Source organism: Apis dorsata, unplaced genomic scaffold (genome assembly GCF_000469605.1).
Source record: "Apis dorsata unplaced genomic scaffold, Apis dorsata 1.3 scaffold_196, whole genome shotgun sequence".
Classification (NCBI taxonomy): domain Eukaryota; kingdom Metazoa; phylum Arthropoda; class Insecta; order Hymenoptera; family Apidae; genus Apis; species Apis dorsata.
This window is the reverse complement of record NW_006263480.1, coordinates 126,461-139,793: the sequence shown is the minus strand read 5'-3', so window position 1 is coordinate 139,793 and position 13,333 is coordinate 126,461. Positions and strand designations below refer to the sequence as shown.

Sequence of the window (13,333 nt, the reverse complement as noted above, 5' to 3'; positions counted from 1 at the left end):
GAGAGAGAGAGAGAGAGAGAGAGAGAGAGAGAAAGAGAGATCTGGAAACCACGCGCGTAATACGCGGAATATTTCCTCGAGAAGTTCGATCTGTGAGTTAAGTAAGAGATTTCTCTCTCCCTCTCTCTCTTTCTCTCTCGAGAGCTTACCGGTAATTATTCGGGAATCAAACGAACGATGCGTCTTGTTCAAGTGCAGATAACTGTAGCCGAGAAGGGAATCGTTGAGAAATTATACCAAACTGTTCAGCAACAGTTGACGAAGCGCAAGTTTGCCAGTGACACCAGAGGCAAAGAGGATCGCTGATCGAGAAGCATTATGCAGATCAGCGAATTGTTATTTTGCTGGATCGATTACCTTTGCTTCTGCGATTCGCATTTTTCTGTTTGTGTTTTTTTTATTTTTGATATTTTGAGCTTTTTGGAATTCTTCTTGAATTTCTTTAAAACCTTCTGTCTTCTTTGGTTTGTTCAATGGAATATAAGAGAATCATAGTGAAAATTGTATAACTGGAAGATCTATGTATGTTAAAATTTTATTTTCTTTTGGTAAGTTGCGAAAATTTTTATAGGTTGAAATAAAACTTATTTTAACTTGAATTATTTATTGCAATTATTATTTTAATTCTTTGTGATATAGATTGAATTTGGAATAGTCAAACATATATTTGAGGAACATTTTCAAAATTGATTCTAGAGACCAAAATAAACATAAAAGTTAATATATTAAAAAAATAAGACATATGCATTAAATATAAAGTATAAATAATTTAAGTTTATTTCATTTAATATCTTAGTATATGTCTGCAATTTTTATATGAGTCTTTATTTCTCTAAGGCTTCTAGACTTTCAAATCTTGAAAGGTGTTCTACAAATATATTAATATCTGTAATTTATAATTTTGCATAAGCGTAAATAAACTAAAATAAGCGTAAAAAATATGTTATCTCTGATGTGCAATGATCTTAAATGGAATGCAAATTGATAGCTTTTTACTATTATTAATTATTAATCGTGAAAATAAAGTCTTCTTAATGATATTTAACTTGTTGAAATCTAAGTTTTATCATTAAATTTTTTGAGATGTTGCAAATCACTAGAAAATTAAAATTTTCATTGATTTCAATAATTTATTTTCTAATAATTTAATTTAATTAAATTATTTTTTTCCATTTTGTTAATTTGTTATAAATTAAAGAAATCTGAAAGTAAACTGAAGAATTATTATTTTAATAAGAATTCTTAAGAGATTCTTAATTTTTACTTAATCAATAATGTATCTTATATATATATAATTTTATATACTATATTCCTTTTAAAATATCTATATTATTCTAATAATAAATAAATCTATACTAAACTCGAAAAAGATATTAAAATTAATAATATAAATAAAAATAAAAATGACAAGATCTAAAAATATATTTAACAAAAAACATTCAAGTCTTAAAAATTCATTGAACAAAACTTAATTTTTTCTAATCTGCAAATTTTTTTAACTATTAAAAAATAGATAATTATACAATTTTTCTTTTCTCATTCTTAGTATAAAGATCAACAACCTCAATAAATTGTATGGCAAATTTGCACCAATAAAACATGAAAGAAAATATGTATTATATACATATAATATCACCTGTTTAGGCATTTCATTACAATCATCGTTTCGCTTAGTAAAAGAAACACCTATAATTAAAAAATCAAAAAATTTAGTTTTCATCTAGGATGAAGCAAAAAGTTGATCTTTATCCACTCGTTAGGCTCACGTTAAACACTTAACTTCCTTTGTCTAAGGATTAATGCTTTCACCGATTAGGGCACTCCTTAAAGGGAAGCCGAGTATTATAGCGGTTCTGAAGCTTTCCTTCATAATTGGAAGAAACGACGCCTCTTGGCCTTAATCGACGATCCCAGTGGCAAGCAACGACTAATTATTATCCGATTCTCCCTCGAACCACGCGAGATACTTCTTGGATAAGTTCATCCTGTCAAGTTAACGATAAATTTGCTTTAAGCTATACTTGTAACGTAAATTGGATCTTGTGACTGGAAGAAATAAATGTTTTTTTTTTTAAAGTCTACTCATTTCTGTAATTATTGAAGAATATTTTTTGATTTAATATATATATATAATAATTTTAATTTATAATATAGTACATTTTTACATAATACATTTTTTTTTAATTAATCCTTATATTAATTATTATTCCAATATTTATATTTTACAGCTTTCACGTAATTACTTCTTCGAGACAATATATCCAAATAGATCCATCTAATTATATATACGCATGTACAATTTTATTCTATCAATATCTATTTTTTGTTATTTTCTCTATCACAGATTGGTTTTTCATATTACGTTTCTTCTACAATTTTTTTAAACATATTAAAATATTTAACACATATAGAAATATGTTATGTAATCTATACAATATATTTGTTAAATTATATGAATTATATGTACAGTTTCTATTTTACGATAAAAATACAAAATACATCAAACGTAAGTAATAGCGATAAATTACACGACATCCTTGATTATATTCTGAAAATGAAAATGGGTTGCTTAACGAGTGTTGTTTAATTAAGTTTTAATTGACAATCGATTGCAAAGCAAGTGCTAATTAAGTGTCTTGATGCAGGAATCAGTGCGCAAAGAATTGATGAAACTTTATACTTTGATCAAGTCCATCGACCGCTAATCAATTTCGATCCAGTTTTCCTTCCATCTGTATTCTCTTTCGACTCGTTAACGATGAAATTTCTTCTCCACTTCGGATTGTGCCAATGTAACGGTGCGATAATACCGGTGGAGGAACAAAACATTGCCGATTATACGAGGAAACGAGATCGGTAACTGGAATGCAATCTCCGTTAATGGCTGAAACAGAAGATATTCTAATTAGATAGTATAAGGAAATTGTACAAAATCATATGAAAAAATATTTATTCGAAAAATCATAGCAAATGACTCAAAAGAGAAGAATCAAAAGTTTCTTATCGAATCAAGTATCAAGAGATTTATAGATTAGATTGGAAAATCTAGATTAAATATAATTAATCATTAGATAAGTATTTATGCTCATTTAAGATGAAGATATGATAGAAAATTAATCAGATTTAATTATTGAAATTTTAGCATGAAAAAGTTCAATATGTGTATTTAAAAATTTTTGAATTTTTAAATGTTACTATTTGATTTTATCAATTTTATTCTTTATGTATACGTAGAAGCAGGTAACTTCAGATTCTTCTCGTGAGATTCAAAATCGTGATTCTGATATTAACATTGCATGTGAATTTTATATAAAAGAATCAGTCGAAAAAGAAGACTTAATTCAATGCAGAATATTATTAGTAATAATGTTTTAACTATTCAAAATTTTCTTCATTAATAATAGTTATCGAAGAGAATTTAAATTTTTGGATGCTAATAATGTTATTTGTAACCAAAAAGTTTAAAAATCGATATTTTTTAATCATTTTGTTCTTCGATTTTTATTCTTTATATTTTTATTTTTAAATTTCAATAACAATCAACTTTTTATTATTGATTTTTATCATAGAAAATTTAAGAATAATTGTTATTTTTGGTTCCTATTATTAACTTCATTCATTTTAATATCATCTTGATGATGCTTTATTTCTTTTTAGCATACTTCTTGTTTGAATGAAACTAAAAGAACGAATAACATTATACATTTAACGAGATGTAGAAAAAAGAGGGAAATAAGAGATAAATTTCGAATAAAAAAATTTGTAAAAATTGTAACCATAAGAAAATTTTACTTTTATCTAATCCAAGTATCACAAATCGAAATCGAATTAAAAAAGCTCAATTAAATTTACAAGATTCGTAAGCTTATTCGAAGAGTATTCGAAAGAGGATCCATTTTCCATCATCATCGAATCAATGATCACGGTCGAGAACGTTGTCGTTATATTTTAATCCTGTTACAAAGCACTTAACTAGTTAATGGCCGTTTCTTACTTTCGTCTTGCGTTTGAACGGAAGTGGCGGAAATTGCACAAGTTTCGCTACGAGAAACTATCGTAAAACTTGGACGTTGTTTAAATCGAAGGTGGATTAATCAAGATCCAGATATTTTCAGTTAACCTCTCGAACAGTTTTCTCTCCACGCCGAATTTTCGAACAATCTTAATCGTTTCTTCACGTTCGTTCAAGAAGAAAAAATTGTGGAATAAGTGTCTTGATAAATGATAAATATAATTTTGATAAAAACAATATATATATATAAAGAATATGATGTACAAGCTGTGTTCATATTAGATTAGATTTTTCTCGAAATTGGTTTTGAAAGTTTCTGAAAAATGTAAGAAAGGAAAGAATTTTAATGATATTTTATGATATTATATATTTCGTTTTCTATGTTATTTAAAAAACGAAAGTGAATTTCAGTTTTTTAAATAGAATATTATATATAATATTATAAGAAATAATATACAAAATAATATTATGATTAGTGATTCAATATAATTCAATACATGAATATAAGTGAAATTCAATGGAATTCATTTCGATTTTAAGATTTTATATTATTAGAATATTATTACTAAGAATAATTCGTTTTGGTATTTTATTTTTGTAGGCTGATTTCGAACAATTTCTAATAAACTATATTTTTTCTTTATTATTCTTATAATTCTTGTCACTCATATTAATCAATAAAATATTTCCATTCTCTGTAGCATTAGTAAACTTTTTTTGACTTCATAATTATAATTGAAATTAAACGATTTCAATTCTAATTTGATATTCAAGAAAATATTAAATATAATTCAAGCAAAATGATTTTTAAACTCTTTTAAAACAATCGATACAGACATTGCATTGAATTTTTTAAAGACTCAAAGAAAAAATAAAAAATTACTTTTTTACTATATAAGAATCATTTTAAAAAATGAAATAAATAAGATAAATGATTTATTCCTAAATTATAATATCTTTGACATAGATTATAAAATATAAAAATTCTTCTTTTATAAAAAAGAAATTTCAATTACTTTTAAATAAATTAAATAAGTTTGACAAGCATAGGATTTATTAATTATTATTAATAAATTATTATTTATTAATTAAAATGTCCACAATCGTGGAATATTTTCACGTAAGAATATTTCAATTTCTCGAGAATTTATCAATTAATCAACGTTATAAATGTTTTCAGATAACGTATCAACGAATGGACGATTAAATTTTCCGCAATAATCTTAAGGGATGGCCTTTCGCACAAACTGCGCTGCTCCTTTGATTTTCGTTTCCACGGGGAAAGATATATGACCGGAACATAAACCGACAGTTACGAAAGATCTAACGTCGTTCTCCCTCGACAGTCACGTCCCTGTCAATCATCCTTGCCTGGAAATTTACCGATAAATCCCCTCGAGGTGTTCATTATCGATGCAGCTGGAATTATTGTTCTAGATACGCGGCCGATCGTGAAGGAGAGAATAAATTTCGCGACAAGCGACCTGTACGGTCCAACACGAAGAAAATTTTTATTATTAGAGATGTAAAAAAAGCGTTGTTTTCAACCGATGAGTTGTATATGTACACATTTTATTGATCCTTTAATTATTTGTTAATAAAATTCTTTCATGAAGAATATGTACAAAAATAAATAAGTAAATTTCTAGTATTGAAATAATAGAAAGGAAAATAATGGATAATGTTTGACAATAAGTTTCATACGAATGTATATCATTGATATTGTTAAAGAAGTGAAACAATTGAAAATTAAATTTGTGTATTTTTTAATTTTGATCCACGTGATTTTTTTCTTTTTCTTAAAAATCAAAAGCAATCAACAATGTCTAAAAAATTTTAATAACTAATTGAAAATAATTTCAATTCAAAAACATTGTTTTCAGGATTAAAAATATTTTCTTTGGTATATAGTTCTTCAAAGAAAGATATGTATTTTTCATAAAGAGAAAGATCACTAATATTATTAGTTTTTAAATAGAATTTATTTATATAACATTTCTTTGTCAATTTTGATGGGCTTGAAATTTATTAATTATTTGTATTATACATATATATATACATATTCGCGATAACTATAGCTATATATATTTACTATTTCAAATATTATTATATTGTATAAAATTTTAAATTTATAAGAATAATAATAATTTGCATAATTATTACTTCTTTTTATTACAAATCAAAATATTTTAAATAATATAATACAATTACAAATTAATATTATAAATAATACAATTATAATAAAAATTTTGGCAACTCAACTCTTCTTCTAACCAAACAATAATCTTTCTATTTGTTCATTCTATTTATCTGTAAAGAATTAATTTATATAGGGAATATCATTACTCGTACGCGTTGCAAAATGAATGAACAGACAGATACCAGGCATTCAATTTTTCCATTAAATCAAATTTTCACGGGACAAGATAGATACGAGTTTAATTAAACCCTGCAGGCATGTTTCTTTTTAGAAAATTACCATTTCGCTGACGGTTAAATATTTCATCCATTAAAGCAATTTTTTTCGAAACGCAACATGTAAACTCGTGTTCAACGGGATAGAATATTTACTTCGACGTGCATTAATTTGATAAAAATATTTCATTTCTGTTCCGTTTCGAATATTCCATTCTTGCGAAAATTGAAACGAAAATTTCGAAATAAACTGTTACGTTTTCAAGAAAAAATTTAAATAAATAATTTGTAAAAGAAAAAAAAAGAATAAACGAATAAAAATCGATTGGATATTAAAATCATCAATAAAGAATCAAAGTAAAATAAATATTGAGCGAAATTATTTCTTTTTTATACATTTTACATATTTTACTGACATAAATATATTATTTTATTTATCAGATCATTAACTAGATCATATATTTAATTATTTTTTATATAAAATTATAAGTTTATTTATAAATAAATTCGACTTTTGGATAAAATAGATAATAAAGATGATTATCTATATTAATTTAATAAACACAATTTTGATACATAAACAGTTTAATCCTTCTATGATGCAAGATTTATGTAATCAGTTTAAATATTTGAAGCATCCAGTAGAAGAATTTGATTATAACTTTATATATTATATACTAACTATTAATTATTCTATGCTATGTGAATGAATACGAACAAAACATGTTATGATCAAGTTTTAATGTTATTCATTTTTTAATGCTATTTTATGATATTTTATTTAATAGTTATAAAATTTATAAAGATTATAAAATTATTTGTATATTTTGAAAATAATAATCATAATTTCCGATGTTGCAAGAAAAAAAATATGTCTAAATGTCAAATATCAATAAATTTTTAGTATTTGAAATTTCTTTCTTTAAGAATTTATTTTATTTTTTGAACATTGATCAAAATAAGATTCAAGATCAAAAAATTGAAAATTAAAAAGTTCAAGCTTTAATTTAATTTTTCATATTTATTTAATAAACAAAGTTATTTGAAATTTAAAGAATATGAAAACTAAAAGTAATAAATAAAATTTAATTACGAATTGAAATTCTGTTGAAATTCTATCGAAAAATATATAATTATTACATAACAAAAATCTTATTTATATTATCAACTCTTCTTATGTTATAACAAAAAAATTCACATATATCAGCAAATAGAAAGAAACAAAAATATTTGCCACATTCACTTTTTCACCATTTTATTTTTTACTTAGCCTATGGTTATGAAAAAACTCACAGGTGATCTCGATGTAAAATCGAAATCGAGATTCGATATTACTGTGAAGTTGCGATCCATCGCAACTCGAAAAAGTGTTACCAGATCCAATGGCCCAATGGCTGACGTGATGACGTAAGAGAGTAGGCCTTCTTGAGAGAAACTTCAGTATTCGGTCACAAGTGGCGCGGCAACACGTTCTTTCGACGACGTTCTCGATAACTTTGTAAATTATGCATGACACGGTTTGGCGTGAACCTCTCGATACATCCGCTCCACGAGGAAAAAAGTTGAAGATAAAAAGAGTCAAAGAACAAGTAAATGGCGTGGAGGAAAAGAAGCTTAACGGTGCACGATCTTGTCGAAGTAAGATCTTCGAGAGGGACCGAAAAGAGAGATCCTTTTTAAAATTCAAGAGAACATCGTTCGATGCGAATTTCGACTAGTAAGTGCAGTAAGTTACTAACTGCTCATCAAAAATGCATAGCATAATTTTTAAAAGAATAGGCCAATTATTTTTTAAACGCAAATTAGATTTAATTAATAGAAAATATGTAAAGAAATTTGATAATATATTAGATATATTATATAACTATGTCGTTATTTATTATATTTTTATATTTATTAAAATATAAAATTAAAGGTTATGTCTGTCTATATTATATGTATATATATTATATATTACTTATATTATTATATACTGTTTCCACTTATTTATACACTTTTTGTTTTTGTATTTATTTTCATTTCCATATTCTTTGTTTTATTATTTCTTTCAGCTTTGTCTTTATATTACTATTATAAAGACAACATATATTCAATGTTTTTCGACAAAATTTTAATTGGGCTCAATTGACTTATTAGATGGTTTCTCTTTGCTTTTCTTTTTTTATTTTTTTTCCCTGTTTTCTCATACTTTTCTGTTTTTCCTTTCTATATACTTTCTTTCTTTTTTATCTATGTTTTTATCTTTTTCGATCTTTTTAAGGATTTGCATATTTCGCTATGTAAAGATTCGCTAATAAGTAGCATTATTGCATTAAAGATATACGTGATTATTATCTTATTATTATTATTAATATTAATAATATATACAATGTTATCATTATTATACTATGTTTATTTAATTGAGAAAAGAATTATCTCTATATTTCTATCTCATATAAAAGAATATAATATAATCTATTTTCTTTAAAAAGAAATTTAAAAAATGTTTCACATTTATTATAACACTATATTTATATAATACATATAAATTTATATTTTATAATTTCAACTTTCCTGTTCCAATTCTAAACATTTTTTTATATGATAAATAGTAATTGTTAAATTGATAAATCTTAATTTCAATTTTTAGCGAATTTTTCAAAAAAATATATACAAAATATTGAGAATAGATTCAAAATCTTTTACTATTAAAGAAAATTTTCTTTATATTAAAAATAGTAATTTAAAAAACTGTCGAAAAATAAATCTTCACTCTTTGTCTATTTTAAAATACTGAATTTTAACATCAAGTATATAGAAGTTAATTTTCTCGAAACTTGTGTAAGTAAACTTATATAGTTTATCTCATCTACGATACTTATCTCTTCCTGATTTACCCTAATTTAAAAACACACGAGCTCCAGCACCGAGATAAAAGCAAGTCCTTGTAAAAGAAAGCATCGAGACGGAAATCCTGATTGCAATACGAGTAAGGTATCTAAACGAAAGTTTTCTTCCTCTCTTGCCATTGTTAATGACTCTTATACCTCAACCTCACCGTTTTATCTATCCTCTATGAAAGTGATTTTAAAAGAAATGAAATTTAAACTCGATATTTGTTCCGAAAAGTTGATCAACGTTTTCAACGACGTAGCGATCTCTAGTAACAAGAGCAAGAGGGCGCCTCGATCGATTACGACTCGATTTAAAACCGTTCTCGTGTTGGCGCAGGTTGGACGAATTGTTTTGTCAATGGAAATCGATCGGTTTCGAAGCTAATTTATCGTTGGTGCACTCGCGTTTTTCCAGCCGTTCTCTGGTTTTGTGTATCTTCGCTCGAAAATAAATACACGATGAAAGATAGCCTGTTTTTTTTTTTAGCACGATTCGATTCGCGAAATATCGATTCTTCATTCTGAATGCAATCCCCCCTTGAATGAGGACATGTTAATTTTAAATGAACGAAATTTGAATGGGATTTTATATGAGCTAGACGAATATGGAAAATATAAAGGGTAAATATTTATAAAATTATATATATTATTGATCTCAATTATTTTTTTTAATATACTGTCAAGGTCATCATATTGAATAAATGTTATGATTTGATTTAACAATTTTAATTTTAATTAATTTTTTTAATCTGCCATTAATTCTCCGTAGCAATGAACCTAACCTAATTTAAAAGTTTCAAATAAATTGTTTTTTGTTAATGAACAACGATTGCTGCAAATAAAATTTTCACAATGCTAAACAAATATCAGAATGATTTGATAATACATTAAAAAAGTTATTAAGACCAGTGGTTGGTACGTTTTTCTAAATAATTATCGAAAAGTTACATAGCTAAATTCGATGTAACGATATGCAGAACGAAGTGATTTCAAATATGAAACATTTGTCAAGATGTGTGAAACGTTTGTTTGCATGCGAACAATGTGTTTCATAGAATTGGAATAAACGAAATTTACCTGTGAGGCTTCTTCGAGTTACGGATGCACGTACTACTAAGGTGAAATCTGGTTGGCGATCCGTCTAAAACGACAAACACGGCAACCCCTAATCAAGCTCATTGCGGCAAAGCTTGCACGTAATTAAACATACGCGCCGCGGTGAATACAAACGATGCCTTTATCTCGAAACTCGATGAAACTTCCTTTGAAGTCGTTTCAAATTTTGTGATCTGAGGATTGTTATCTCTCTCTGGTTTTTTATTTGGACTTATATACGGATTTTATTATAAATGTAGTATTCTTATATGTGCAATATCTATCTCTCAGTTTATGATACAATTTTTAATATTTTGATTGATAGAGAAAAATATTAATTTTTTATTTATTAATTATGAATAGAGTATAAGTGTTTATGCAAATTGAAATTTTAATGAATATAATTGTAGAAATAAAGGTCTGTCTTATCTTTTAAATGATATGTATTTATTTTGGATATTTTATATGTATTTGCGTATCATGTTCATTGATGATAGATTTTTATGTATTTAAATTTCCCATAAATATTTACATTAACATGCATAAACATTTGCATATAGTTTAGTTATGAATCTGTTGAGAGGTTTTTGGATTTTGTGCTTTATTTGCAAACGTGTTCAGTTTAACTTACAGAAGAGAATAATAGGCATATGATTATTATGCATTATGTACATTATTATACATTATTATACATGTCGATTAATAACATATTTAGTTTCGTGTGTTACATTTGTTAAATAAATTTTAATATACTTTTATATATATATTATACTTTTTTGTATATCAATTTATTTAATTAAAAATTAATTAAAATTTTAAGCATTTTGATAGATAAAAGCATCTTGATAAGATAAAAATATAATTATTTTTAATCTTTTTTAGAATTATACATATTTTATATGTGTGTTATTTTTTATTTTTATAGTCTGTCTGATATTAAATTAAAAAATTTGATCTATGTTTTTTTAACTTAATGCTATCTATTTCTGAAAGAAAAAAGAAAAATCAAAAGAATAAAATTCTATAATAAAATATATAATATATATAAAATATATAATAAAAAAGAACTTCTGAATTTAAATTCTGCAAGATCAAAAAATATTTTCATGTAACTTTATTGTAATTAAAATAACTATTAATATTTAGAGAATTAATTTCAAATTAACAATAAAATTTGCAAAAAATGATATCTATTGTAATAGATATTTTAATATTAGTAAAAATATTTTAATATTAGTAAAAATATCATTGTTTTAGCTATTATTATTTAACAAAACATTTTATTGTTTTTTTTAAAGTTTTCTATAATAAATAACTAATTTGAGAACATTTTATATTTATATAAAATTATACATTGTTATATTAAACACAATTTTCATAATTACAAAATTTTGTTAACATAAAACTTTTCTCTATCTTCAAATATTATTGATTTAAATAATTTCGATTTTAAAGTAAAATAAGATGGCAATCTTGTCACAATTATGATTTACCCTCGTTAAACAGCATGCCAGATTTTCCTCGAAGTCAAACGATACGTCTGATCGATCGTCGAACATAGATAGAAGGGAGAATGTGTCACGTGCTTTGAGGGGTGAATAGTTTGCGGTTCGTTAATTTAGAAACAGCTATACCCAATGCCAACAAGCAAATTCGTTGCATGTTTGACGTGTAACACGGGAAAATTTATCGGTAAATAATCAAACTATACAGTGTTTCCCTCCTAGCAGCCGAGTTGTCGAACTCGTCACGCGACAAATTCTGTTTTCGTTCTATTTTATGCATACAACATACTGCTTAATGTCCATTCAATTTCTTATTGAAATAAAAAAAAAAATTTGAATTTTAGAGGATCAATTCTAGAAATAAAATAAAATAACATATATAAAAATGTCGAAGCTTATTTATTAAATTGTAAGATTAATTGAATAGAGAGAAAGATAAAGCGATATCCAGAACGAGTTCTATTTTCGTTACATTACTATGTTATTTTTATCTTGCTTCATCTAATTTAAATTGTGTATCGATTTTTTCATTTATTTTAGCTTTTAGATCTCACTTTCCGTGATTGTATTAACTTAACGATTGTGTGATGAATATATAGAATAAAATAAAATAAACTTTCACTATAATATAATTTTGAAATTTTTTTTAAAAAATGGAAAATGTATTTATTTGTACTTTAAAGAAATCAAACGATAATTTTTTTTGCATCTTTATGAAAATTTAACATTACACAAAATTCAAATCATTATGAAAATTATCGTGTTTTCTCATCGATTATTTCCTCATTTATATAATCATAAGTAGTTTGTTTGTTATAGAACAATGTCATATTTATATAAACTACAATGAATGGTATAAAATCGATATATATATACATATATAATATATACTAATTATCAATTGAAATTTATTTTTATACATGTATTATATATGTATGATAAATTTAAGTCGTAGTATTTTTGTTACATTTAATTCAAATTCACGATATTTACTTAATTTTAATCACTCAAACAAATATACACTTTCAAAACAAAATTTTACTATAATTAAAAATAAAAACGTACCTTTTTTTCTCTCAATTATACAAAATATTCAATATACATCATTTCTTCATGTTCTTCAAAACAAAATTCAAAATAAATACACATCAATCATTCTTAATTTTAATTTTAAGGAACGACGAAACACACACATCGAAGAAGAATCACCGCAAACTTCGCTGAGGGAAAACGTCGAAATAAATCGTGTCTTCAGCCTGACGAGGCTCGCTATAAACGCCCATCGTGTTTCCCCTCTCCTTAAGTGCCCTTCAACGTTTAATTCCACTAGATTTAACAGAATTCAGCCTATACCTATATATATATATATATATTTCAACCGGTGAAGCCAACAACGATTCTTCCCCCTCCGCGAGTACCCCATTCACGATCCT

General features: G+C 25.3%; 1 protein-coding gene across 6 annotated transcripts in view; it reads left to right on the top strand.

The window, feature by feature from the left end:
• LOC102670708 overlaps positions 1-13,333 on the top strand; it is a 132,134-nt gene that overhangs the window by 72,442 nt on the left and 46,359 nt on the right. Inside the window, exon 3 of one of the 6 annotated variants that reach the window (XM_031509975.1) lies at positions 5,193-5,685. The exons of 4 other annotated variants lie outside the window; for them this stretch is intronic. In XM_031509975.1, coding sequence (XP_031365835.1) covers positions 5,193-5,219 — 27 coding nt within the window. In that variant the 3' untranslated portion in view covers positions 5,220-5,685. Of the gene's footprint in view, positions 1-837; positions 970-5,192; positions 5,686-13,333 lie in introns of those variants that run through there. One more of the 6 variants, XM_006614714.2, reaches the window with a different exon arrangement.